This window comes from Corvus moneduloides, chromosome 5 (genome assembly GCF_009650955.1).
Source record: "Corvus moneduloides isolate bCorMon1 chromosome 5, bCorMon1.pri, whole genome shotgun sequence".
Classification (NCBI taxonomy): Eukaryota; Metazoa; Chordata; class Aves; order Passeriformes; family Corvidae; genus Corvus; species Corvus moneduloides.
In genome coordinates, this window is record NC_045480.1 from 47,187,685 (window position 1) to 47,212,806 (window position 25,122).

The window sequence follows — 25,122 nt, forward strand, 5'->3', positions numbered from 1 at the left end:
TTACAAATATGCCTTAAGGTGCAGAATACTTGAAGGTGACTTCCTATTTCCAGCTTGCACTTCATCAGCAAGGTGATTTGTAACATGTAAATGTAATTGATAGCTCTGCCTGGAATCTGGAGGCTTTGCATAATTCTATTCCTTACTGTTAATTAGTCCACTAGTCAGTTGCTTCTCATATGATCCTTTATATTTTGACAGTCCTAAGAGCAGTATTCATCTTTCACAGACATTTCTCTAAAACCAGCAGACATTCTGTTAAACTCAGAGTCTCAAGTGGGATACTGAGTGAAGGCTCCAAACAGAGGTTCACAACCGAAATATTTTAGGGAGGTGACCTGACCTCTGTCAGCACTAAACTTTTTGGTGTTCTTCACCACACCTGTGCCCTCCAGCACCAATATTTGAGGTGCCCTCACTGGTCTGGCTATTGGGTTCCATGAGGCTGCTTTCTAAAACTGCTTTCAAAGCAAGGTGCCGTTCTCTATACTTTCCAGACATTCTGTGGAGGATCAAGTCAGTTCTTGATCAAGTCTTAGTTAAAGTAAATTGCTTAAGAAAAGCAGACTCTTGTTATTTAAGCAGTATTCTCTCTGGAGAACCGCATGTTCCAAACACTTCGTTATTTTGAAAATTCTGTTTCTGAAGATTAAATTCTACATGAGTCTCTGTTACAGTAATCTATTGGTTTGAGATTGGATTTGCTTGTTGCTAGTGCCATGAAAATGTATTTAAGTAGGACTTTGTGGCATTTCAGTGCAAATGAATAATAAGAGATGGGTGTATGCCAGACTTATTTTCATAAAAATGTAGTAGAAGAAATTATTTAAAGCTTTCTCTTGCATTGACATACTGAAAATTAAGCCTATGAAGCACTAAAAAAATCAGAGAGAACAGGAGTTGGTTGGATTGGAGCTGGGTTGGATTAATTTTGTGCCTGGATCTTTGTGCTGTGCTTCTTAGGTGGTTTTTTTTTTTTGTTATTTTGAATTCAAAGAGAAATGTGAACAAAACGTGATTTGTGTCCAACAAAAGAAGGGGCTATAGCTGATAAAAATTATTAAGAAATCCATCTGGTTGCAAGGGTTGACCTGAAGTCTCTCTTTGTTTTCTCCACCTGTCATTGATTCTGCCACTGCAGATGATGAGGATATGCATACATATTCGTAGTGCAGAAAGTGCTTGAGGTTTCCAACAGTGTTAACTCAGGATGAGGATAGTGGCTTACACAAACCACTCAGATCCCTGCCATCATCTACTGCTTGGAGGAAGTGGCAGACCATCATCCAAAGTACTGCACCTCTCTCCTCACTATAAATCTGTCAACTGTTGAAGATCAACCATGTTCTGAGGGTGTGTCATAGTTATTTCTATTTTCTATGCACTAGCTCTTGGAACCTGACAATGTAGAATAATATTTTGGCAATATAAGATGCAAATTAAACAAATTTATTGACTATCCCAAAAATGTAGTTTGGGAAGTAACTCAAATCTCAGTTTGTTCTGGTCACAGTGGGTCAGCCTTATGTCCCGTAAGTGAGATTATTGTTTGTGTTGCTTTGCGCAGGGGTGCAGATGTGAACATGTTTTTAGATGACGATTTTCAAGGTGTGTTGTTCTGCTACAGGCTGGAACCTTCCTCTATACCTCTTTGGGTTTTTTTTTTTTTCCTAAATACTGGTGCTGGTTTTTTTTTTTTCCCTGGCAGTAAATATGGCTGTCTAACATTCAGTTTTTCAGCACATACTCTGCTCTTAATGAATGTGATCATTTACACAGTGTCACTGTAGTATTGGCATGCTAAATAATTTAGAGAGCTGTGGCAGGTAGATAGCTCTGTGGTGTCTATGTTACTATGGCAATACATTTGCTTAATGTAAATATTAGTCATTCTGACCGTATGAATCTCAGAGCTTCTGACATTATTAGCTGTGTCTGAGAGGTGGGAGTCTGTGTATCTGAAAGAAAAGTTGTTCTAGCAATATTAATAGTTTAAAGATTACTTTCTTTTTCATAATTCCTTCTGCTTTGTGACCGAGCTACATAATCTATTGATTAGAATGAACAGAGCAGAACATTTCTCTTATTTTTTTATCATGGTTGTAATGCAGCTCCATTATAAAGAAATAGATAACTGTATTCTGATCCTCTAAAAATTCAGCTGACTGAAATGATAGGATCTTGAGGGCCATCAACTTTGCTCCTGAACACAGTCAAGGCAGTTTAGATGCACAAGAAATAAAATCAAACTTGGAAGAAAAAATTTCTGGGTATTAGATTCAGTTCCCTGACTTGAAGAGGAAGCTAAGCCTAAGGGACTTTTCCATCCCCTCTATGGGTACCAGCAGGTAGAGAATTACTTAAGAAACACCTAATTTGTCAGAAAATTAATGCATAAACAATATGTTAATGAAGTTTGTTTCTGAAATAGTTTTTTAGATTTTTTTTAGTCCATTTTTATGGACCATTTCCAGGGAAAATGAGCTACCTTCTGCAAAATCTTCTCTTTATTGCCAACTTATTCATGATTGTATGAACTATTCTTTGTTATGATCTGCTAGCACCTTTGAGGCAACTAATAGAAGCAGCAGAAGAATTAGATCACAGTTGATAGTGTATATAAAAGTTTGGTCACTTCAAGCCATGAATACTGAATGTACTCCAGTAGTATTTGTAACATTTTATGTACTTTTTGAAACCTCAGTGTGTTAAACTGCTAAGCTTAAGATCAGTTTTAAAAAGATGATTTGTCTGGAATGTTCTGCCTTTTCCCTGTATTGAGAATTGTCCCCACCCTTCCTGCCAAACATCTGTAATGCAGAAAAGGAGAGCATGGTATGCAGTGAATGATGTCTTTAATTATTTGTAGGGTAGATTATACTGGAGGTTTCTGTGTGCTGCAGTCTGACATCAGTGCTCAGCATCTATCTGTGTTTGGCCCATTATCTGTCAAAGAAGGAAATAATTCAAAAAACAGTAGTAGCCAAGCAAAGACTTCTGGTTTCTTTGAATTTCACAGAAGAGATTTTGCTGGACTTGTATAAGTGTTCCTTACCTTTTCTGTCTCTGAGATGGTAAAACTTTTGCTGTCAGTGCTTGCACCTAAGGCAAAGCTCCTTACTGGACAAGAATACAAACTAGAGTTGTTGCCTTTCCATGGCACTGATGCTCACAGATGCTAGTCTGGAACTCAAGTTAACCTAGGAAAATTAATTATTTACCACATCTTTTCCCGACAAGCCTGCCTGTGGGAATACTGTGCTGTTGGCTGTCTCCTCTTTAAAAATATAGTATGCTTTAGGTGTCTCTGTTGATTTTAGATGCAGAGAAGTATTGAAACATTTAGATTCAGAATGCCTACCTAGCATTAGCATAGTTGAAATAGCAATTGGAGGGGCTTCTCTGTTTATGCTTTTAGTAAACAAACCATACTCATAAAATGGCTTGGGAAAAGCCACATCCAGCACAATGTATTACAGGAAAAAGACTGCAGAGGCACTTTCTACTCTGTGGGAAGAACCTGTGTAGAGAGACTTCCTCCTGTGGAATCAGGCTGGCAGAGTTTTCCCTTAGGGAAAGAGACTTGATGCTTCTGCTGTTCCGAAGTCACAAGTATCCATTTTCAAGACAGATTTCTGTGAGGGATACTTTGAGCTCTCAACAGTCTTTTCTAGGTTTGGCTGCTGGAACTGCTGTGCGCCACAGGAACATGGCAGAGTGGGAGGGAGGGGATAAGGGTGTGTGTTCCCTTGGCATAACTCATACCGAAGGGGTCTGGTGGAGGCTTAGCTGTCTTGGTGAGCTTGTGGCACTAGAATCTACCACTGAAGTAGACTGCTCTCTTTTTTTTCCCCCCATCTGCAGCACAGGTTTGGGGATGCCAGGCAGTGATGCCATGGCCTCCTACAAGCAGGGGTGCAGTGGAATGCTCCACAGAAAGCTGTGTACCAAATCTTCTCTTTCTGACCTCCACAGCATTTCTTTGCTTCTACTGCTGAAACACGGCATGCCCGTATTTTAAAGCTGGGCTGAAGAAAGTGGAATGGGTTGTGTTACAAGCTGAATGTTTAATTCGGGTGATAAATTGAAAGGAACAAAAGTGTGTTCAAAAAAGCAGTTGCATTTAATGTTTCACACATGATTTGCTCTGCTAGTTTCTTTTACTGTCACAGTGCAAATGCCTTTTCACTTTTCCCCACAGAAGAAAAAAATCTAATTGTTCTGCAGTGCCTTTTTTAGTGTGTAATGAATGTCTGCTTTTGAGCATTACCTTACAAATAAAAAGTGGAGATTTTATCTGTAGTGTTTTTATGCTTTGTGTTGTCATTCTTTATATTCTCCTTTGAAAAGATAATGATGGCAGTTGTGCAGTCCTGTGTATGACTCTCCTAGAGGAGGGAGAGCTAGCACCACTCTCGTGTTGGGATGGAGAGATCCCAGAGGAGCTGTGTTTCTCAAGCTTGTGCTGTGACTGTAAGTTGTTTTTGGGCTGGCACATATGAGTCCTCACACTCATATGTGTTACTGTTGATCCATGGATAGCTGGCACTTAATTATCCCATCTCGCCTTCTTTTCACTGCTGTCACAGGACAAATACATTGCGGAGATTAAAATGGAAAGAATATTATGGCCCTTGTCCTCTTACGTATCCTTAAAAATGATTTTTGTCTGTTTAAGTGCTTACATAGATGTGGCATAAAAATATATAGGCTAGTTTAAGGTCTAAAGTATATTTCCAGTATCCTTTTCAGTAAATGGAGGTGCTTTTATAGTTGTAGTTTTGACAGAAGATGGTGAAAAAGGTGATAAAAACCCAACAGCTATGGTTTCCAGGGTTTTGTTGTTAATTTTGTTAGTATCTCGGTGCTTTCTTTTTCTGTTAAGGATTAGAAAGTATATGTCAAGTGTAATTTAATATATTGTAGATACAAAAATATTTGTCACGTAATCTTTATTGTTACTGCAGTAAGAGAGACACTGTTGAAATCATAGTAACATGCGATGTTTACCTGCCTGTTGCATTGTTAGAACATGGCTTTGGGTTCTCAGAAGGATCAGGAAAAAGGCACAGAAGGCTTGCGCTCCCCCACAGCATGAGCTCAACAGGTGCTTATTTCCAGGTGCAGAAGACTTAACTTCAGAGCTACAGTAATACTAAAGGATGTGATTCTAACATCCTGCTTGGTTATTACAGTTTAATGCCACTCAGCATTATAATTAGCTTTACTAGACATTAATAAGTGGGTTTAATATTCAAACCATGGTGTTGGAGTTAAGTGTGCCAATCAACCTTATCAGTGGAGCAAAATGTAAATTTTAACTCATTTATCTCATTAGTCGTTAATAAGGCTGTGCTTCGCAAATCATGGCTGCCTCATCTGCTGATTATACCCTCTGATCTGCTAAGCAAAATAGCAATCTAATAATAGCCCTACGTTGCATGAAATTCTTCCACTGGTGTTCTGAAACACTTCATGTATTTATTTTTTTTCATTTAGGGAGCCTTGATTGTGTCTTACCTCTTCTGCACAATGCCAAAATACAGAAATGAAGGTAAGATGAGAATTCATTGCCCGTAGGCTCTGGGTTTAGAAGTGTTTTGCCAAATAGGAGTTTGTGATGCAGGCTGTAAGTCTAAGTGTGTAGTCTGTGAGTCTAAGAGTGTGGTGCATAGGGATTCTGAGAGTTTTTGGTACAGGTAAATGGCCAGACAATCAACTGAACAATGTTGACTTGCTCCCTTAATAATAATCAGAGCTCTCCAAAAGTCTGTGGCCCTTGTATTAAGGGAGAAACTGAGCTGAGTGATTTGCCTCAGGCCTGTGTACAAAGGAAGAGAATTGGAGGAGAAAGTAAAGTCTAGTGGCTTGAGCTCTTGTGTGCAAGCAGTTACCATTGCAGCTCGTGATGATGATCACTGTGTGCCCTGCATGTTATTCAGACCAAGTAAGAGGAAATTGAACGCATTTGAATTCTTCTAGCAAGTCCAGTTTTGATGCTTTTTCCCAGCAAGTTGCTCATACAGTGTTGTCTAAGTCTAAAGAAATTTGTTCAGTTCTTCTAGAAATTTTTAAGCTTTGAAGGTTTCCCAGTAAATGTTGGTAAGATTCACTGACTGGGAGTGAACAGGGTTGATTCTGGTGTCTGAGGCAACAAAACTCAGTCATTCCACTTGAAAGCTAATTTGGTTCAGGTTTGCTTCCATGTGGTCTTTTATTTTGAAAAATTTATTCATTCTCAGGTTGAATTTTTTAATGTTTGCATCTCTTTCTAGAGCAACATTAAAGCAGTATTTCAGATACATATGGTCTGTCATGAGAGAATCTGTTTAAATGGTTGCTAGAGGTGCAAGGGGAATCTCTTGTCTTACCATACTGTGTTAAATTGATACTCAAATCCCTTTGTAGTTGCTGAGGAATGTGAGATGGGACAGCTGCTAGCAGTGTATTTTAATAGCAATAGCTACTGCCCGCACAGATGCACAGAGCCTGTTGACTACTTTCGGGGGTAGATGGACTATGCTAGTAGTCACCCATCACAGTACTGTGTTGTATTTTCTGCATTGATCTTAGTGATGGTCAAGTCTGTTGGTAGATAACATTGTCACAGAGAAAAGTCAGTTTCTTCCCTATTTAGAGAAAACCGTGGATTTGGCTCCCAGTCCTGCTGAGTTTGATGATGGAGAGGCATTCCATCTGTACACGTGGGATCCAGTGGTTTTCATTTTAAAGTGTTGGCAACTTTGGGGACTGATTCTTTCCAGTTAGGCTGATTGTTGTGCAGCTGTATGTGCCTTTGGTACTGGCACTCCTGAAGAGAGGCTTTCATAGTATCATAGAATGGCTTGGGTTGGAAGGAACCTGAAAGATGATCCAGTTTCAGTCCTGCCACCATGGGCAGGGACACCTTTCACTAGATGAGGTTGCTTGGGACCTCATCTAACTTGGCCTTGAATACTTCGGGGATTGGGCATCCACAACTTCTTTGGGCAACCTGTTCCACTGTCTCACTACCCTTTGAGTAAAGAACTTCTTCCTATTGCCTAATCCAAACCCCTCCTCTTGTAGTTCAAAAACATTTCCCCTTGTCCTATCACTGTCTGTAAAAAATTGCTCTCCCTCCTTTTTGTAAGCCCCCTTAAAGTACTGGAAGGCTGCAGTGAGATCTCCCTGGAGCCTTCTCCGTGCTGAACAACCCTAGCTCTCTCAGCCTGTCTTTGTAGGAGAGGTGCTCCAGCCTTCAGGTCATCTTTGTGGCTCTCCTCTGGACCTGCCCTAACAGGTCTGCATCTTTCTTGTGCTGAGGATTGTGGACCTGGGTGCAGTATTCGAGGTGTGGTCTCACAAGGGCAGGGTTTTCTTCTATCCTTCATTAATTTGTCATTAGTCATATATATTTGGTTTTGTGCTGACTTACTAAAAACTCAGTTTATTTTCAGGTAGTTTTTTCAGCACAGACACTTGGTTGTATGCAAATGCTTCATAAAGTCACTGAAGGGCTTCCTGAGACATTCTGTGACACTCAGGACTGAGGGTGATGTAAAAGTAAAAGAGTAAAAGTCTGCTTGAGAACAGCAGGGATGTCTGAACTGCCTAACAGTTCTGAAACAGCAGGGAAGGACTTTATGATTGCAGTGGCTGTGGCATGAATTACTGTGCAAGTGTAATGTTATCTGTGGGGCAAGGTGAAGATAAAACAGAGAATGGAGACGGCAGTATATGTGGTGATAGTAGAAATACTGTAAGTTTTGTTTTAGCAGAGGGATAGCTGGTGAACGATGTAACAGTTCTGCATATTCTGGAGTACTTTCATAACTGATGCATCAAAACAAAAAATTGGTTTGACATACGCTTTCTACAATTCAGAGGCTGGAAAAATAATCATAAATTTTTCAATTCATTGTCAAGAATCATGTCCTCAGGAATAAAGTAGGAGGTCTCACTTCCAAACATGCTGTGGTTATAGCTGACAGCTGTTCAAGGCCTGTGCATACACAGACTTTCTCATGCTTCTTGGAACTGCTTGTGTCTTCAGCTTGCACTTCTCCTGTGGAGATCTCTGAGGACTGGTGTCAGATCTGACTGTGGGATAATGTAGCTTCTGCAGCTCTGACAGCCTTACGTGGGAGGACAGAAGTGGAGCTGAGAAGCAGCAGGTTTCCCCAAGATATACACAGACACTCCCCACTTTCAGAACTGTGCAGGCAGGAATGAACAACCTGTTGATGGGTGGAAGCTGTGCTTTCCCACGCCGGGGGAAGCCTCTGTAGGTGTTACAAAATTCGGTGGGAGAGGCTGTGGTTTGACTTTTGGTTATCTGTGCTGAGAGGCGTTCCTGCCAGGGCTGACATCCAACTCTTATTTACTAGGCTTTCCGTATTGGTCATTCCAAGTTTATTACTATTTAAAAAGTATAAATAGTAATTTGATTTTATTTTACCTGAATCTGATATTTGCTCCACCTTTTATATTTGTGAGGCTCTGTGTTGTGCAGAACACTCCCTTTGTAGGAAGAATAGTCTTCATTTGCAATTTGTTAGGTTATTTGCCTTCTTTTACTCTCCAGGGTGTGAGAGGTGCTAGTTATCTGCATTCCTTTCTGGACTAGAAAGACACATGTATTTCTGTTCATGTTTTCTCAAAGGTTCAAAGGCAAGACTGAAAAAAATTATACAGAATTGTTATTAAAGTGTCAGATTATCTCAACCTTTTTTTTTTTTTTAAATTGTTCCTTTGATTGTTTATCAGTTTTTATTTTTGCATGGTGGCAATATATCCAAGACAGGTGTTGTATAGACTATATATGTTTCATTTTTGGCCAATGCATTCATATATTTCATTATCCAGGGAAAGGCATTCACAGGAATGGGAGATGCCATAATGATACTCAGTTTTCAGTTGCAGAAGACTAGGTGGTGTAAGAGTTTAAAATATTTTCATAGTAGACTAGCCTTATGTTACGAGATCAGAGATGAAGAACTAATTTGCACTCTGCATAATGGATAACTTAACACTGTTTACATGACACAAATAATTTTATTCCTAGGAAAGCTGGAGAAGCTTCAAGGGAAAGACACCTACCACCTGTATAAAATGCAATGTAACTAAATAGAAATGGAAATATAAACAACATGTAGATTTTTCTTTGATCTGGCTTTTTATGCACTAAACATCATAAAAATGCCAACAATCAATTGTTGTTTATTACCATATGTAATATGGTAATATTACATATGTAATTTATTACCATATGTGTTAAAAGCAAAAAATTTAACTTACATATAGAAGACTCTAGTCTGCCGAAGTCCACCCAACATGCAAATCTGTACTAATATTATTAAAATCTGTACTGCAGGGGGTGAGGTTGTTTTTTCATTGAACTGTGCTCACAGATGTGTTATTTTATTGAAGTTCTTGACTTTGTTACAAGAATTAATATAACATGTGTCTTCAACTTCTGTTTGTCTGCTCTGGGTTGGAATAGAAAGGGAGAGGGAGAGCAGTGCAGTGTCCTATGAGACAAATACCTGGGATTTTGTGCTTTGGGGATAGGGAGCTGGAGGAGTAGGATAGGATTTTGTAAGGAGTGTTCATTTTGCCATTTTCCCCCCGCTTTTTATTCTTCCACCCCTTTGTTCTTCAGTGTACAGTGAGATATAATGATTTTTGTGTCTCATTTTAAACACTTCAGTGGTTTTGCCCAAATTTGACAATTGAAAATCATAAGAAGAATTTTGCAAGTGCTTTTCTCTTTGTCAAACTTGAGCATAATTTAGGACAAAGGAAGTTCACTAGCTTCTGGAGCTTTCTCCGAGCTAAATTGGGAATGTCTGATGCAAACAATATTGCTTCACAGTGTTCTGTTGTTCCTATCCTTCTTTTAATTCTTTTAAAGTAGGGAAGAAAGCTGACAAAAATACATTTATATTTAAAAGTATCAATCCACTAAATATAACATTTTGCCACAAGGCCCTACCTAGTATGAGGCGATAGATGTACACAGGGCAAGATAAGAAAATAACCTTTCAGATTTTAGTAGCTCATTAAATTGAGTAGGTTTGAGGAGTAATTTGTGATAGGCATCTGCCATCCTACAGTGCACTGAGACGGTTGTCCTAAAGCTCTGTAACAATATGCTTTTGCTCAGTCCGTTTGTTCATTAGTTCATCATGTCACTAACATGCTATAATTTCAGAGTGTAGGAAATAATGTTGACTTGGTGGATAAGTAGCTTGGGGTGATAATTCTCCCTAAAATGAGTAGTTTCAGTAACTGTGTACAGAAGATAAATGACAGATTCGAGTTATCTAGTCAATTATTATAGTCCATCTACTATAATGAACATATTGAGAGGTATAAAAGGGTTTTACTGTGTGATAGCTACTTAAATTTAGATAGAGTTATAAACTGATTTTTTCTAGGAAAAAGAGAACTTTGTATTGTGAATGAAGTTTTGGAAGGAGAAATAAATATCCTTATAGATTAAGTATTATGTTAGCAACTATGCAGTAACCATTCTATACATAACAGTTTTGATTTTGTGGAATATTTTGTCCTTTTCTAGTACTTTTAGTTTTAAAGAGAAAGATAAAGAAAAGCATCATGTGCATGTGAACAAGAGAGCAATTCCATCTGCAGAATGGAAGTTCTTTTCTCAGTGAAAACTTGGCAACAATCCTCATGGGAAGCTTGTTGTTAGGTTTGTTTCTTTATTGATCAAATAATCATGATAGTCTTAATGGTGTTTTACTGCTGATTCTTGTGTTTGAACTATATCTAGAACCTGCAAAATAAACTCAGTGTGGAAATTAAAAAAAAAGTTTATGGCTTCTTTATCATGAAACATGGAATGTTTAGAATATGTGTGTATTTGCATTTTATTGTGATTAGTGCTGAAAGCACACACATCTTCTGTAGTGTCACTTCGTAGGCTTGAGAACATTATTCTTGGACTTCTTATGCTTATTATAATGAGTAATTTGACATGTTGTACAAATCACTTGAAAAATTGTCTTACAAATTAGTATAAAACATATAGCTTAATCTTGTTTTCTGTAATCTACACATGATATTTACAGGTATATTGATAACATTTTTCTAGACCATCTTTCTCTTGGGAAGGTAGTATTTCCTGTTCTGTATGCTAGTGTTCTAAAAATAGTTTTAAATCTTCAGGTTATAGAGTCTTCTATTGCTTTGCTGGTCTCATTCATCTTCCTGTCAGGAAGGCTTTCTAGAAAGGCAACTTAATAATTTCCTATGAATTTATTCTATACTTTTAGCTTCAGAAACAGTTTTACCTTTCTCAAAAACAATCTAAACAAGAAAAAATGTTCCATCACTCCAACATCACAACTTCAGGAAACATGTGGTTTTTCTAAATTATGAGCATGTTGGGGCCAGGATTGTGTGTCACAAAGGTGTCAGAATTATCTTGGAAAGCAAAATTGATGCACAGAATGCATGGATCATTTTGATTTCTTTCTTCCACTAGCATTATCAGAACACAAAGTAGGTTTTGTCAAATGTCTGCTTTCTGATGTGTTGCTCCCTCCCACTCCTGGATAGTGATGAGTTTGGAAATAAACCCTCTACAGATCCTCAGTAAAGATGAGGACTTTGGCAACAACTGTTTTTTAGCAATAATTCACTTCAATTATGACAAAAAATTACTAGTCTAGACATAGCATGTGATATTTGCAATTCACCTATAAATGAAGTAATGAAAGGTAGATTCTTTCACTCAGTGACGTGTGCTGTGCCCTTTGGGGTTGTTTTATTTCTCTTTGAAACTTGGTGTGAAAACACACTTACAGTCCGAAATTTTAAACTGAGGTTTATTGTGCTTGTAATGTCTGTCTCACACAGTACACCACCAAATGCTTTGATCTGTGGGCCCTGGACATTTTTGTGACTTGGTTTTCTAAGGAAGCAGTCTTTTCTGGGATCATCAGTTTTGGTGGTGATGTGGAAATGAACCAGCAAAGCAAAGCTTTTAAACTAATTTCAGTTCAATGACATCTGCATTCTTTAGTATGTAGGTAGAAAAGAACTTTTCTAAACTGCTATTTTTAAGGCTTTTTTTTAAAGTTTAGCTTTAATATCCCTTTTGCACCACCTGTCTGCTACTAGCAGACTAGACACCTCAGTCATATTGTGCCAGAATGCTATTGGGAATAGAGAGGTATCTATCTTGGATTTTAAGAACCCTAGCTGCTATTTTATTATTAAGTTTTTAACCAATGTAATCTGTGTTTTGAGCTACTAATTGTTACTGAATTGTTGGCTTTCTGTAGTAGGTTAAATGTGAGGACATCAAATACAACAGAGAAACAGGTTTATTATATTCCTTATCTCTCATAAAAAGGATCAAGTCATACAATTAGAATAACAACCATATTTTTTTGTCTCTCTAGCTTCAGAATTGTGACCTAGGGATATGATTATGTAGTTCATTCGTTCTGGGACAATGTGTGTGGTAGATGAAGATACCCTGTGGTGTAACAGGTAAATCGAGCCTTTCCTGAGCAGGTCAAGGTCTCTGTCAAGTTTTCTATGTTGTTTAATTCCTGTTTTCTTGAGCAATCAGTGCCATTTCTGTACTTTGGTAATGTGACCTTTGATGAACTGTGTTTTCTGGGTAGCTGTTTACCGTCCTAGATACACTGTCTGTAATTTTAGCCTAATCCATCAATGCATTTTGGACCATACTACCTAACTGGCATCTCTGTTCTTTCATTTTGGCTTACCCATGCAGCAGGAGTCTCTGAGGGCTTGGGGTGTGGCTTAGCCTGTGTCCCAGTGGATAGGCTGCCAGCAGGAGTTGATGCTGTTGCTTGCCCTTGAAGCAAGCCTGTTTATGCCAGTGTAGCACTGCTGGGCTGGGGCTGTCAGCTGGGCCCTGGGGTGTCACTGCTGCTTGCTTGCTGTGGGGGAATTGCCTGTTCATGTGTCTGAAGAACCATGTAGTTACTTAGTGCTGGAACCCAGACCTCCTAATGTTATCATACCATAGGATTATACAGATCACATGAAGAGCTTAGTGGTAGCCCAATTGAGCTAATGTGAATCTACAATAAATATGTGAGTAGTGTAGCTCCCCAGACATTTGATAAAAGATGAATTGTGGTTTTTAACTGAAGCAGGCTGACTGTAGATGGGACAGGAAGATTTTTTTCTCATTATAAAATACGTGTGTGTAGTTGCTCTCATGAGAGGGATCGTTAGGCAGTCTCTGTGGGGACAAGGCACAAGACATTCTTACTTTCATGTTAGCAGGTTGGATTAAATTGTGCTTGATGAGAACAGATTGATACTTTGATTAACTACATTGCTTTACAATTTGTGGTGACTTGTTCTCTGTTAGGCTTTTAAGCAGATAGCTTTATCAGTGTAAAACATATCTTGTCCCACCTACACATGGAAGGCTTAGCATCTTTGCAAATACTGAGTAGAAAAGCTGGATTGAGGAAAGCTGCCTAAATGTGAAATGCTTGCTTGAGGTGGACAAAAGACAGGACAAATTGGGACTGCAGCACTGAAACATCAAAGGACAAGTGAAGAAGGAAGATAATTGTTCATGTAGTTTAAATGGTTCCTCTAATAATCTTCCGTTTTCTTGCTAGTAGATCTTCTGAAGGATAGTAGGACTTAATGAAAATGAGGATTCCTTGATGCAGTGACTTTTAACTACTGACAGTTGCTCAGTTGCCCAGAACAGTCCACCTGCTCTCCAGTAAAGAACCTGTAAGCCTTCTGCACCCTTGTGGTGATTGTATAGGATCATTAAGGCTGGGGACGTGGCTGTTCTTCACAGGCTTTGCTTTTGCAGCAAAACTTTGCCACAAGCAGGATGAATCCTTTTTTTTGAAAGGATTGATGTCTTCCTTTGAAACAGTATTGTTAATAAGATTTAAACCCTCTCCCTGATCATAGTCCCTAAAGAAAATCCAACAAATTCATGCAAAAGGCTTTCTTTTCAATCAGAAGTAAACAAATCCTGAACAAGGTCCCTTTTAAGTTGAAACTAAGTTGAGGCATGCTAAAATTTGCCACTCATTTTTCTCCTACCTTCCCTCATTCACTTATCAGAGACTTGCATAGCTAAGAGCAAGACCATATAATTTTCCTCTGCTTCTTTGAAGTGGTGTAATTTCAAGCCCCTTTATGCTACACTGATCCATGAAAAAGTTTTGATATAAGCTGTTTCTTTCACGGCCATCGAGGTTTCTCTGTTGCCTCTTGTGTACCTGAACTGACAGGGTGGAAAGCTTTGGGTGTGTAGTATCTGACAACAGAGGTTCATTTGTGTTTGTGAATTGTTGAGCATGGCATCTTAATGAATCAACAGAAGACAACCTTGATAAATTGCACAGCCTTGCAGCATGTTTTATGCCTTCTTTACTGTATTACTGTATTAGGCTGTGTATCTTTTGTCTTTGTTATACATTGCCTGGGAAATCCCAATCCTGCCAACTTCTGTTCTGTTTTAGTTTTTTTTTAATTCAAAAGTGAAATTTTTGAGAAGAGACACTCCAGTGTGAGAAGACTCCACAAGGGATTCTCTGCTAGGCTGTTCTTCCAGTGTACTTCGCAGTAAAATAAGTACTTCTTTTGATTGGGGTGTTCAGCCCTGTAAAAAGAGCTGATGGTTTCTAGGCTTCTGAAGGAAAACTGAATGCAGATATCCTCCCGTGAGTCCAATGACGGGATCTCATCTCATCTAAAGCTACCCCATGCAGTTCTGGACTGCTGCTTTTCTTCACCTGGAAATAGGCCGAGTTGTAGTAAGGCTTTCTGAAATAGCTCTAGAAGGCATATGTAAGTGGACTTGACCTTCTGATAGGGTTAAGCAACTGATAGATAAGATACGAAAGATTTACCTGCTAAGAAGGTTCTGTTACTGTATGGCACAGTCAAAGTATTAAACTGAGTAGTGACTTTTGGAAGTAGAATTTTGAATGGACTGCATGAGAGGTATATTCACACTTGTCAGGTTATCAAATGGTGGAGTAATAACTTCATCAGGATTTAGCAGAGACAAAAGGCTAAATTACTGTAAAATTTTAATAATGAACTGATTAAAATAATGGTTACTTTTGTTCTTAGTGGCCCCTGAGTTCACTTCTACTTTTTCCTCCATGAATTTGCGTTTTATTAATTAATTTACTTTGTCACCTTTGGACTCATTATGGTCGGGTTATTTGTCTTGTTTAATTGGAGTGAGATTTAATTCACAGGGAATGATGTGATGTTGCAGTTACTGTTCCACATTTAGTCTTGCAATAAAATCAAGAAAACCTAATCCAGTAACAAAATCTGCTTACAATGAATGTAGTCTGTCTGCTACTGCTGTAACTACAGCATGCTGTTAGATTGAAATGTATCTTACAAGATAGTCTCTCTTCCAATTCAATTACCTTTTTTAAATAGGGATGCTGTTTTTAGGATCTACTCTGTGACCACTTAAGTTGTCAAAAGCTTTTTGAAACACTATTACAGAGTTTGAAGTCTTTGAAGCCTACACAGTCTATTAGTGTTTTGTATTAGTAAGGAAATCCCAGCATCCCAAGACGCTTTTGAAACTGGAAATATTTGCTTCCTTAGGGGAATTGATTTGAACTTAGAAATATTGTTGCACATTGCAGTCTGCAATGCTGTCTTGTTACTTTCAGATTAGAGATGATTAAAAAGCCATAGTTGGGCTGCTGTGAGGATAATGTCTGCATTCTTCAACTGCTCTCAGATTTCTGATCCAATAGCTGGGCCAGAGGCAAGTGAACTAAGCCCTTGTCAACGTTTGCTGCAGGCAAGTTGTTTTCCACTAGTAATTTAAATTTGCCATTTTTATTCTTCATTTGATTCTCTATATAGTGTGTTTATGATGACTTTTCTGAAGTAGGAGTAAACATTCAGAGTGAAACATTAGAGATGTTATTGTTTGTCACCACAGGACAAATTATCTTTTTGGTGATTATCTTATTAAAGAGGTAAGCAGCTTTAATGTTGGGATTGTATGTATGTGCAGTATTCTGCTAGGTGCAGGTTTTAGTTATAGGGCATAAATTCTGGAGATGAATTTGCTGTTTTACAGTTTGTTGGTCGCATACTCCTTAAGATCTTTACCAAGCAACAGGGTCTTGGTCTGTTTGTGTCTGTAATAACAAACACAGTCTGTGGACCAGGCAGGATTCATGAAACATCAGCTTGAAGGGACCTTCCTAAAAGGTTTCTGTGATTGGTAGCATAGACATTTCTAGAGTTGGCAACACTGAAAACCCTTGTTCTTCTGATCTAACTCTGACAAAGATGCAATTTGAATCAAAATGTTTTTGATGACTTCTGTATCTGAGAATTCACTGTGTTGCTATTTGAGTGTGCCCGAATTGGGACTTGGAAATAGCAAGAAGCTCTTAAGTATCTTGGATAAATAGGACCTTAGGGGTTGTTATGCTGGAGATGAGGGGGCATCTACTTGTCTTGAAGGCGTCTTTCACCGGGACTGTATCTGTTCTTTGTATGTGGCGGCTGGACTTAGAATATCCTTGTGTGGGAAAAGATGTCCATTCTCCAAGCGCAGGCTGTAGCAGTCATCTGCCTAGGCAGTAAGCTGTTAACAAGGGCAGGACTTGAATGTTCAGCGCCACAGTGATGGCTATAAATTCTTACGTAAACATCAACTAAATAGCACTGTTGTGGAAAGTGAGCTTTCCTGCTGAACACAGAAACATAACAGTGGCTCTGTCACTGGACCTCTTGGCATCTTGGTGTATTTTGAATGGGTGGCAAGGTATGTACCATTTCTATTCACTTGAGGTCTTTTCCTAGCTGCAGAGAAGCAGGCAGTATTTCAGGAATCTGAACTCCAGTATGGAACTTCCACCCCCAAGCAGTCTGTTTAGGGAGCTAAAAGATAGGGTAGGGCCTGTCTGGCGGTGAGGGAAAGAATCCTGTCGTGATGTTTGTGGAGTAGCATCTGAGGCTGGGATAGGAAAGATGCACGAAGAAAAGAAGAAAAAAGATGAAGAAGACAGAAAATTGCAAAGGCTACGAAAGACAGAGAATTAAAACAGATTAGAGGAGAAAGGAGGGTAGTGGGTTAAATAGCTTTGGGTTGCTGTGTGTGGTAACATCCTAGAACTTTGCGTGCATCTGGAGAGTCTTACATCACTGATTTCTATCAGAATTTGTGAAGAAAGCCATAGTCTCCCTTATTGTTGTTTATTATCTTAAGTACTGGAGGCTGATCTGAAGTTTCTGATTCTATGCTGCTAACAGAATTTGTCATATGATAGGTATATGTGTATTATCAGTTTCTTTTATTTAAATTCTCAAACAATATGCAAAGGCTACATTGAAACAACCTCTAAGTTGTCAAGTGAAGAACTCATAAATTCCAGAATGGAGCTTGCCTCTGCATTGTTAATTAAGTTCTCTTGTTGCACCTTCTGATACCATCTTTAATTACATGATCATATTAGTTTTTCCAAAGCTGCTTGCTTCGTGCGCAGGGCAGATCTGCTAAAATGGTGAATTAGGGCTGTAAAGTGAAGGACACATTTGCCCAGAGGAGTCTGCTGGACTTCTACTGACATGGAAAGATCTCTGTTCGAAGGAGAGTGCTGGCAAAGAGGAAACTGGCAGGAAGTGGGCAGGTGATCTGAAGTATACCTCAGTTAAATATTCCTTGGATTATTAGCTATGGTATTAGACAAAGTGCTTAGAGCAGGCTTTTTCTAAATGGTGTGTAAGCATGCATCATGTTTTCCCAGTGTTTCTTGGTAGAAATGCTGAGCACGCAGAGCTGCGAGCACGTTGCCAGGAGTTGTGCATTATAATGGTATCTGCTTAAGTCAGTAATGATAAAAGCACCCAGATCCCGGGTCTCTCAAGTTGGGTTCTCAAATCTACTTGCTACTTTGATTATTTTGGTGTGTGGGTTGTGGGTTTTTGTTTTGTTTTGCTTTGTTTTTTCTGCGCAGGAACATTAGTAATGTAGAAATAGTACAATTCACTTTCACAGGACTTTTTAAGAAGTAGCAGTGTACTGGTAGTTGGCTTCAAGTAAATGAGGACATGAAACAAGCTGTTGGGAAGAAGAATGCTTGGAAGTGTAAGGTCTGTATAAGCGTGGAGGAGATAGACAGGGGAGAAGTGTAGTTGGAGCAGGGGGACAAGGAGTATAGACTTTGATGATATTTTGTAAGTGATTCCCTCTATTTCCAGCATTGGCTGATTCTTGTGAGCTAATTCTTACTGGTTGTGCACAGTCCTCTCCAGTGGATCTGGTTCCAGGTAGTTCATAATCTGGAGAGTAGTTTGTATGGAGTGCGTGCTTCATTCTGGAAGTGGTGTTACCCAAACAGATAAAGTGTACAGGATTTATGCTGGTTATGCTGGCTTCTCCACACATGGGATGTGTTATCTGCAAAAAGGATGGGGTAGATTGTGTTAATTGTATTGCGTGAGAGTGCTTAGCAAATGCACAGGAAATGCATTGTAAGTGCTGAAAGAAGCAGGATTAGGATGGAGGGGAGAGGCTGATCATGCAATTGAATCTTGAACATATGAATATATGTATATATGTACACAGGGGAGTGCATAACGAGTTTTTGCTCTTTGCTTGCCTCAGAAATCTTAAAAGTTGTACCCTGTATGTTTTTGAACTCTTTTAAAATGGCAAAAGTTGCTGCTACTTTTGAGACAGGCTGGATGTTTTCTGTGGTCGAAATTTCAAGAATATAGACAGAGCACACATACAGGGAGCAGAAATGTCCACTACAGAGAAGATTTTCATCTTTTAAGATATGCATGGAGAAATCCCTTCTATACTGGCAAAGAATTGCTGTATGTGATTTGGCAGCTTATGGTACAAAAAAATTCTGTTTGTTGTTGGGCGCTTTTGGTTGGGCTTTTTTTGTTATGGTCCCAAACTGAAATAAATGCCTAGTTGGTTTGCAAAAAGGAGAATAAAAATGTAAACTTTATAAAAAGAAAAAAAAAGGGGGGGGGTGGGGCGAGGGAGAGCTGTGTGGCTTAGGTACTGGTGTGTGAGGGAATATGTTGTCCTAAACCTATCAAAAATCTGTGAGATATCAATCTCTGTTTCATTTTAACTTTCCCCTGCAGGTCTGCAACTACTTTGATACTCAGATATCTAGGATATTAAATAATGGATGAAAAGAATGTTTCAATGTTTGATCCCATTCTCATAGTTTTTATTATGACATCTCAATTTATTTGCCTTTGGATTCACAAAGGTTTTATCTTTTATGTTGTTTGGTTTTGCTTACTTTGATATGGATACAGATGCACCCTTCTATGTGAATATGGTGCTCTACAGATGTTTCCAACTGTTTATGATATGGTTGCTGGCAGAACACTTCTAAGTACTTGTAATTATATCTATTATTGGAAGATACTTTTTTAAAAAAATAGAGAAATAACCTGTACTTTTTTTTTTTACCTATTCAGTCTATGCAGCATTAGTTACTAAGCAACTCTGAAGAGACATGGTCAGATGGCAAAAATGTCATCACGAGAAACTAAAAATGCAGTGACATGCACAAAATGTTTATTGCATAAGCTTCTGCTGTGCTTGTTTATTTAAGTAGCACCTTATTCTTATTTCAGTCACTGATCTCAAAAGTTTGAGCATTATAAGCCATTATCATGAGCAAAAGTCTGAGAAGATGGTCCTATGTAACATGCTTTAACAAATTCTGTCCTCAAACTGAATTAAAAGAAGAAAAGTTTGTGTTTTCTATAAAGATGTTCTTTTTTGTTAGACACTATATTTTGATGTGCACTGGTATATGTGTGGGTTTTTTTTGTTTTGTTTTCTTTTTAACAGATTTCTGTGGGTGCCAGAGCTCAGGACACAGTATCAATCTCATCATGATTCTTCAACATCTGTAGCTCACCAGAGGATTTGAAAAAGAAATTCAGCATGGCCTAATTGGCTTGACCTTTGGAAATTTTATAATGTCCTCTGGAACAAGTATCAGCAGACATAGGCAGGCTCCCAGCCTGCAGGGTGTTGACCCAGAGACATGCATGATAGTGTTTAGAACACACTGGGCACAGGTAATGTTAATTAGTTTTATTGATTGAAGTAAGCTGCGTTAATACAAATTTGCTTCGTTCTTTCTTTTGGGATAATCCTCAGTTGCTCAGGAACAAATGTCTTTCATGCAGAATGTAGTAGATGACACTGAACTATTTTCAAAATGCAAAGATAATTGACCTTTCAAGGTAAGGTTAGCCTTTACTAATAGCACTTTGAACTCCATGTTTGCATCTAAATGGGAAGTGGTAGGACATGGTAATATCTTACTGAAGGCCTAGATCTTCTTACTGGCTCTGCTGTTGATTTGTTGTGACTTGCACCCTGTTGCAAACTTCTGTGCTTCCTTTCCTTGTGCTGGGTAAGTCCTGCCTATCCTTTGTAAAGTAAATTAGATGCACAGTGCAAAACTATATGCACTCTTGTTTATTTTGGATAGATGTAGATGATACACTTCAGCATATTCTAAAAACTGTTTGCATGTCATCAGCATTGTAATTGCTTTTAGGCAAAGGTGTTTTACTCTGAGCACCATAGTATAAGGACTTACTTGCTGCAGTAATATGAATAACAATTTAGATAAAATTTATTTCTATGCTGCTGTTTTTGTTGTTCTCTGGCTATCCCAAGAAACCAGACAGACAAGTGGTGGTGTTTCTGAGATGTTTCCAGAGTCAGAGGAGCTGTTGTTCAAGTGTCACCTTTTCTCACCTAACTAGTGATGCTGTCATGTTAGGAGAGCCGCTGTTCCTTTACGGTTTTGTGGCAATTATCTTCCACAAAAAGTCTAAAGACAATGGGTTTTTTGCAGACAATGAGCTTTATTGTTTGCATACCCAGCAGAATGTAATTCAGGGTTAGAAGTGTTGGGATGACTATCACTACTTTATTGAAAGTTGTAAGGGTATGTGGGTATCAGTGGCCATTTGGTGTCATATAAAAGGTGCCAAGCAAAGAGCAGCACTATGGGCTGCTACTACACTTACAGCTGCAAATCATCCCATGATATTGATACTCCTGGGCACAGTTACTCTGGCTGGAGAGATTTTAATTTCAATCCTCTGTGGCAAACTTGTTTCAAACGTCACTGAAATTCAATTTCTGAACACTTAAGGAAACCTGGTTTATCCCTATTTCAGAGAACCCTTGGTTTTCAGGAATAGGGTAAATAACAAATTTAGGTGCTTATTACAAAAAAGTGAACAAAAGCATTAAAATTTTGCCTTGTACATGCCAAATGTGAAACTTTCAGGTTTTGTCTGTCACACTTTCTGAGTTTGAAAACATAAAAGACTTAACGCTTTTTGTGTTGAAGAATTTTGATTAATTTTTTTCCTTGTAGTGATAAGTGCATGCTTTTTGTGATGCATTCAAGTGCATTAAAACTGATCTGCCTTTGTTTCTCTTTAGGTTCTGAAAATCTTAGAGAAGCATGATCCTTTGAAAAACACTCAGGCAAAGTATGGGACAATCTCACCTGACGAGGCCAGCACTGTCCAGAATTATGTGGAGCACATGCTTTTCTTATTAATTGAGGAGCAAGCAAAGGATGCCTCAATGGGGCCTATTCTGGAGTTTGTGGTCTCAGAGAACATCATGGAGAAGCTTTTCCTTTGGAGCCTACGGCGAGAGTTCACCGATGAGACAAAAATTGAGCAGCTCAAAATGTATGAAATGCTCGTAACGCAGTCTCATCAGCCTTTGCTGCATCACAAGCCCATTTTGAAGCCTTTGATGATGTTGCTGAGTTCCTGCTCAGGAACAACCACTCCAACAGTGGAAACAGAGTTGGTTGTCCTCTTGAACCAGCTCTGCTCTATAATAGCCAAAGATCCCTCCATTTTAGAACTGTTTTTCCACACTAGTGAGGACCAAGGAGCTGCCAATTTCCTCATATTTTCCCTGCTGATCCCCTTCATCCATCGAGAAGGAACAGTAGGCCAACAGGCCCGGGATGCGCTGCTTTTCATAATGTCTCTGTCTGCAGAAAACAACCTTGTTGCAAACCACATAGCAGAAAACACCTATTTTTGCCCAGTAAGTTGTTCTATTTTGCAAGGTCTTAAGTGCCAAACTAACTGTTTTTCCTGCATTCTTTCATCCTTTTCTGTCATTTTTGGTAAAGAAGTGTTGTAACACATTTGTTTCTGCTAACAGCTATTTCACAAATGGTGATGCTGTTTGAAGCATCCCTAATGCCAGACACAGTCTTGCTTCTTGTTTCCATACCAGTGTCTTGTGCTTTTGGGCCAGTGATTTTGCAGTCACACAGTGAATTGGATCAGGAAACTGATGGAAGTTATTGCAGAACTTAGTGGGAGGGAAATCTGTTCTGTGTCACTGTGAGGCCCCTTTGAGATGCTGGGGCTGAAGGAAGTGAGAAAGGGGATTGAGGTGTCCTGAGGTGCTTGTTTCTGGTGGCAGCACAAGCTTAAGCTGGCTGTGCTTCCCACACCGACATCAGTTCAACAGTTCAAAAAACAAGTGTGAGAATAGTGAGAGTGTTATAGAAGTGTAATAATGTTTGCAACATAAAAGGGAGATTTTCTCATTAAAAAATTGGATTTTTCTATTGCTGACTCAGGGTAACCACCATCTTGCTATGTTGTTCTGTGTTATAAAACTTGGTAACACTGTTGCATTGTTACACCTGGCAAATTGATCTTGCTACATGAATAGAAAACCTTTACTTACCTTGCTCTTAAGTAAGTAATCTGATTTAGCTAGCAAAGCCGTCCTACTGCAGTTTTAAAGCTAAAGCAGACTGGAATAACAACACCTGCTTCTTCAGGTCTTATCACAGTCTGAGATCTGCAATGGATGTGTTCAAACCCAAATATCATTCTGTACAAAAGTTGCTCTTTTGGGTCAGTTTTTGGATGGATTCTTTTATATTCTGCATGGCTTGCAATTTAATTTAAAAATGCCAGAAAAATGAAGTGAAGGACAGTCTTACATAGCTACTAAAGCAGAGAGCTGTAGAAGAGAGAACTCTAGAATCCCTGCCACTGCTTGACAGCTGCTCCAGCCTTAGGTTTCCATTTATTCTGAGATTGCTTTGAGCAGTAGGGCAGGCTAGGTGAGACCTACAAATTCCAAAACAAAACTTATAAATGGTTTCTTTTGTCAGTTGTAAATATTGCAGCAATTTGAGACTCCAGTTGACCTTGTTTAATAGATACTGCCAAAGAATATGATATTGATTCTCAAACTGTCCCCAAGACAGATACCATTGCTGGATCCATGCTATAACTTCCATAATTACATTTTCCAATTCATTAAAAAATGAAAAAAAGAACCAGCTTTATTATACTGAAGATTAAAGCCAGCTTTCAACAGCAGGGAGCCATGATTGACAATCATTCCAATTAGGAAGGCTTGTTGTCAAAATGTGCTAAAATCAGACTTTTCTGAACAGTAATGAGGTTGGCCTAAGTCTATAATAAGACTTTAATGTAATGTCATAGATTTAGCTTATTAGCACGATATCATTTTTTTGAATTTAAGTTGTGATGAGCTGAAAACCAGATTTTGTTCTGATGGAGGATTTTGTAGGTGTCAGTGACATTGCTGTATATCACTGAAATCAGTGCAAATGTTGCCTCAGGTACTCTGCAAAACAGTTAATGCAGTCCTGTGTTGATAGCAAAGACATTTGGGTGGCACTGTGTTGATGTTATCTCTGTTTCTGGGGGCAGGTTGGCATGTAGGGTTTTCTTTACCATGCCTTGTTGCATAATATAGGCATCCCCTGGGATGGGGTCTGGCCATAAATCTCTGCTGCCTTATGTACCCAGATCAGTGTTAGATCTGTGCCAAAGCGAACCTGAAGGTTTTCATGGTACTGTTATTTGACATAACTTTGGTTACGAGCTTTTTAAAACCTGGATTGTCCGTAGATCCACACTATTCAAAACTGTAGGTGCAAAAACTATAAAGAAGGAAGGAGACAGGTTGCAGTGGGATACATCACTAACAAATGTTTTTAACATGGAATGTGTGAGCAAACTGTTGGGTAAAGTTTTCTGATTTTACACCAAATAATTATCATGTTTTGACCTGGAAGTTTTCTGGACATGACTGAAGATACTATCTATTCAGTATTATAATAATAAAAAAAAAAACGTTTCCAAAGAATTTTGAGCAGGATAATCACTGAAAGTCCCTCACAAAACTTTGTAAATACCTTGCAGCTTAGGAAAGCAACTATTAAAGCAGGAGGAGGGATGGCTCTGTAGTGCCCTTGAAAAGTTGAGGCTGTATATAGAAAAACTATGGATGTGGGAGGAAAGAGAATTATTAAAAGGAAATAATTGTCCAGGTAGCAACTGACTATGCATTAACAACACATTATGATCACATTAATGTGCCTGGGATTACAAATCGTGTAGTCAGTGTCTTCTGTGAGTCAAGAGAAAGTGAATAGATCAAGGAAACTGGTTTGTAGAGAGACTCATGACTCAATGGTAAGAAAGAAACTGCTGGAGATGATTGTAAAAGTAGGGCATGTAGGGCTGAGATGACAAATGTTGGAAGTATTTTAAAAGGACACTGCTTTGCATAAAACAAAAAATAAAACAGTCTTGCACATCTTTCAGGATGTGAATGCATTCATTTCCTTCCCTTCCAGATTATTTTTTTTCATTAATGTTTCATTACCAGCAGAACAGAATTTTAATCAGTAATTTCAAATGGTAACCCTACTTATACCATATACTTCTGTGAACATTTTAAAATATTTTTTATCTAAAGAGATGAAATTGCTTCCAGTGGCTTCTCTCTCAGTGCTTAAGAAACATAATTTTATAGAGCCATTTGTGTTGTACTTCATAGCAAAAATAAGAGTTTCCTAAACCTTACAGGTTTTAGCAGCTACATCTATCACTTTTTCCTTCAGTAAGTCTGAAAAACGAAAGAATTCACGACATTGACGGATTGTGCATTCACTGCTCCTTTTAGTGGAGACCAGTATGTCTTGTTCAAGGTCAGCTTCTTGCGCTTAAGGGCTAATACCCATATGAAAGAGAAACGTGGATGGGACACAGCTTTGAGAATCA

The 25,122-nt window shown here is 38.6% G+C and overlaps 1 protein-coding gene across 12 annotated transcripts in view; it reads left to right on the forward strand.

The window, feature by feature from the left end:
• FAM160A1 (family with sequence similarity 160 member A1) overlaps positions 1-25,122 on the forward strand; it is an 83,748-nt gene that overhangs the window by 26,675 nt on the left and 31,951 nt on the right. For 7 of the 12 annotated variants that reach the window (XM_032108265.1, XM_032108271.1, XM_032108275.1 and 4 more), the window contains 3 exons: positions 5,500-5,554; positions 19,853-20,085; positions 21,476-22,102. In XM_032108265.1, coding sequence (XP_031964156.1) covers positions 19,984-20,085; positions 21,476-22,102 — 729 coding nt within the window. In that variant the 5' untranslated portion in view covers positions 5,500-5,554; positions 19,853-19,983. Of the gene's footprint in view, positions 1-5,499; positions 5,555-12,482; positions 12,508-19,852; positions 20,086-21,475; positions 22,103-25,122 lie in introns of those variants that run through there. The other 5 variants (XM_032108274.1, XM_032108264.1, XM_032108269.1 and 2 more) reach the window with 2 other exon arrangements.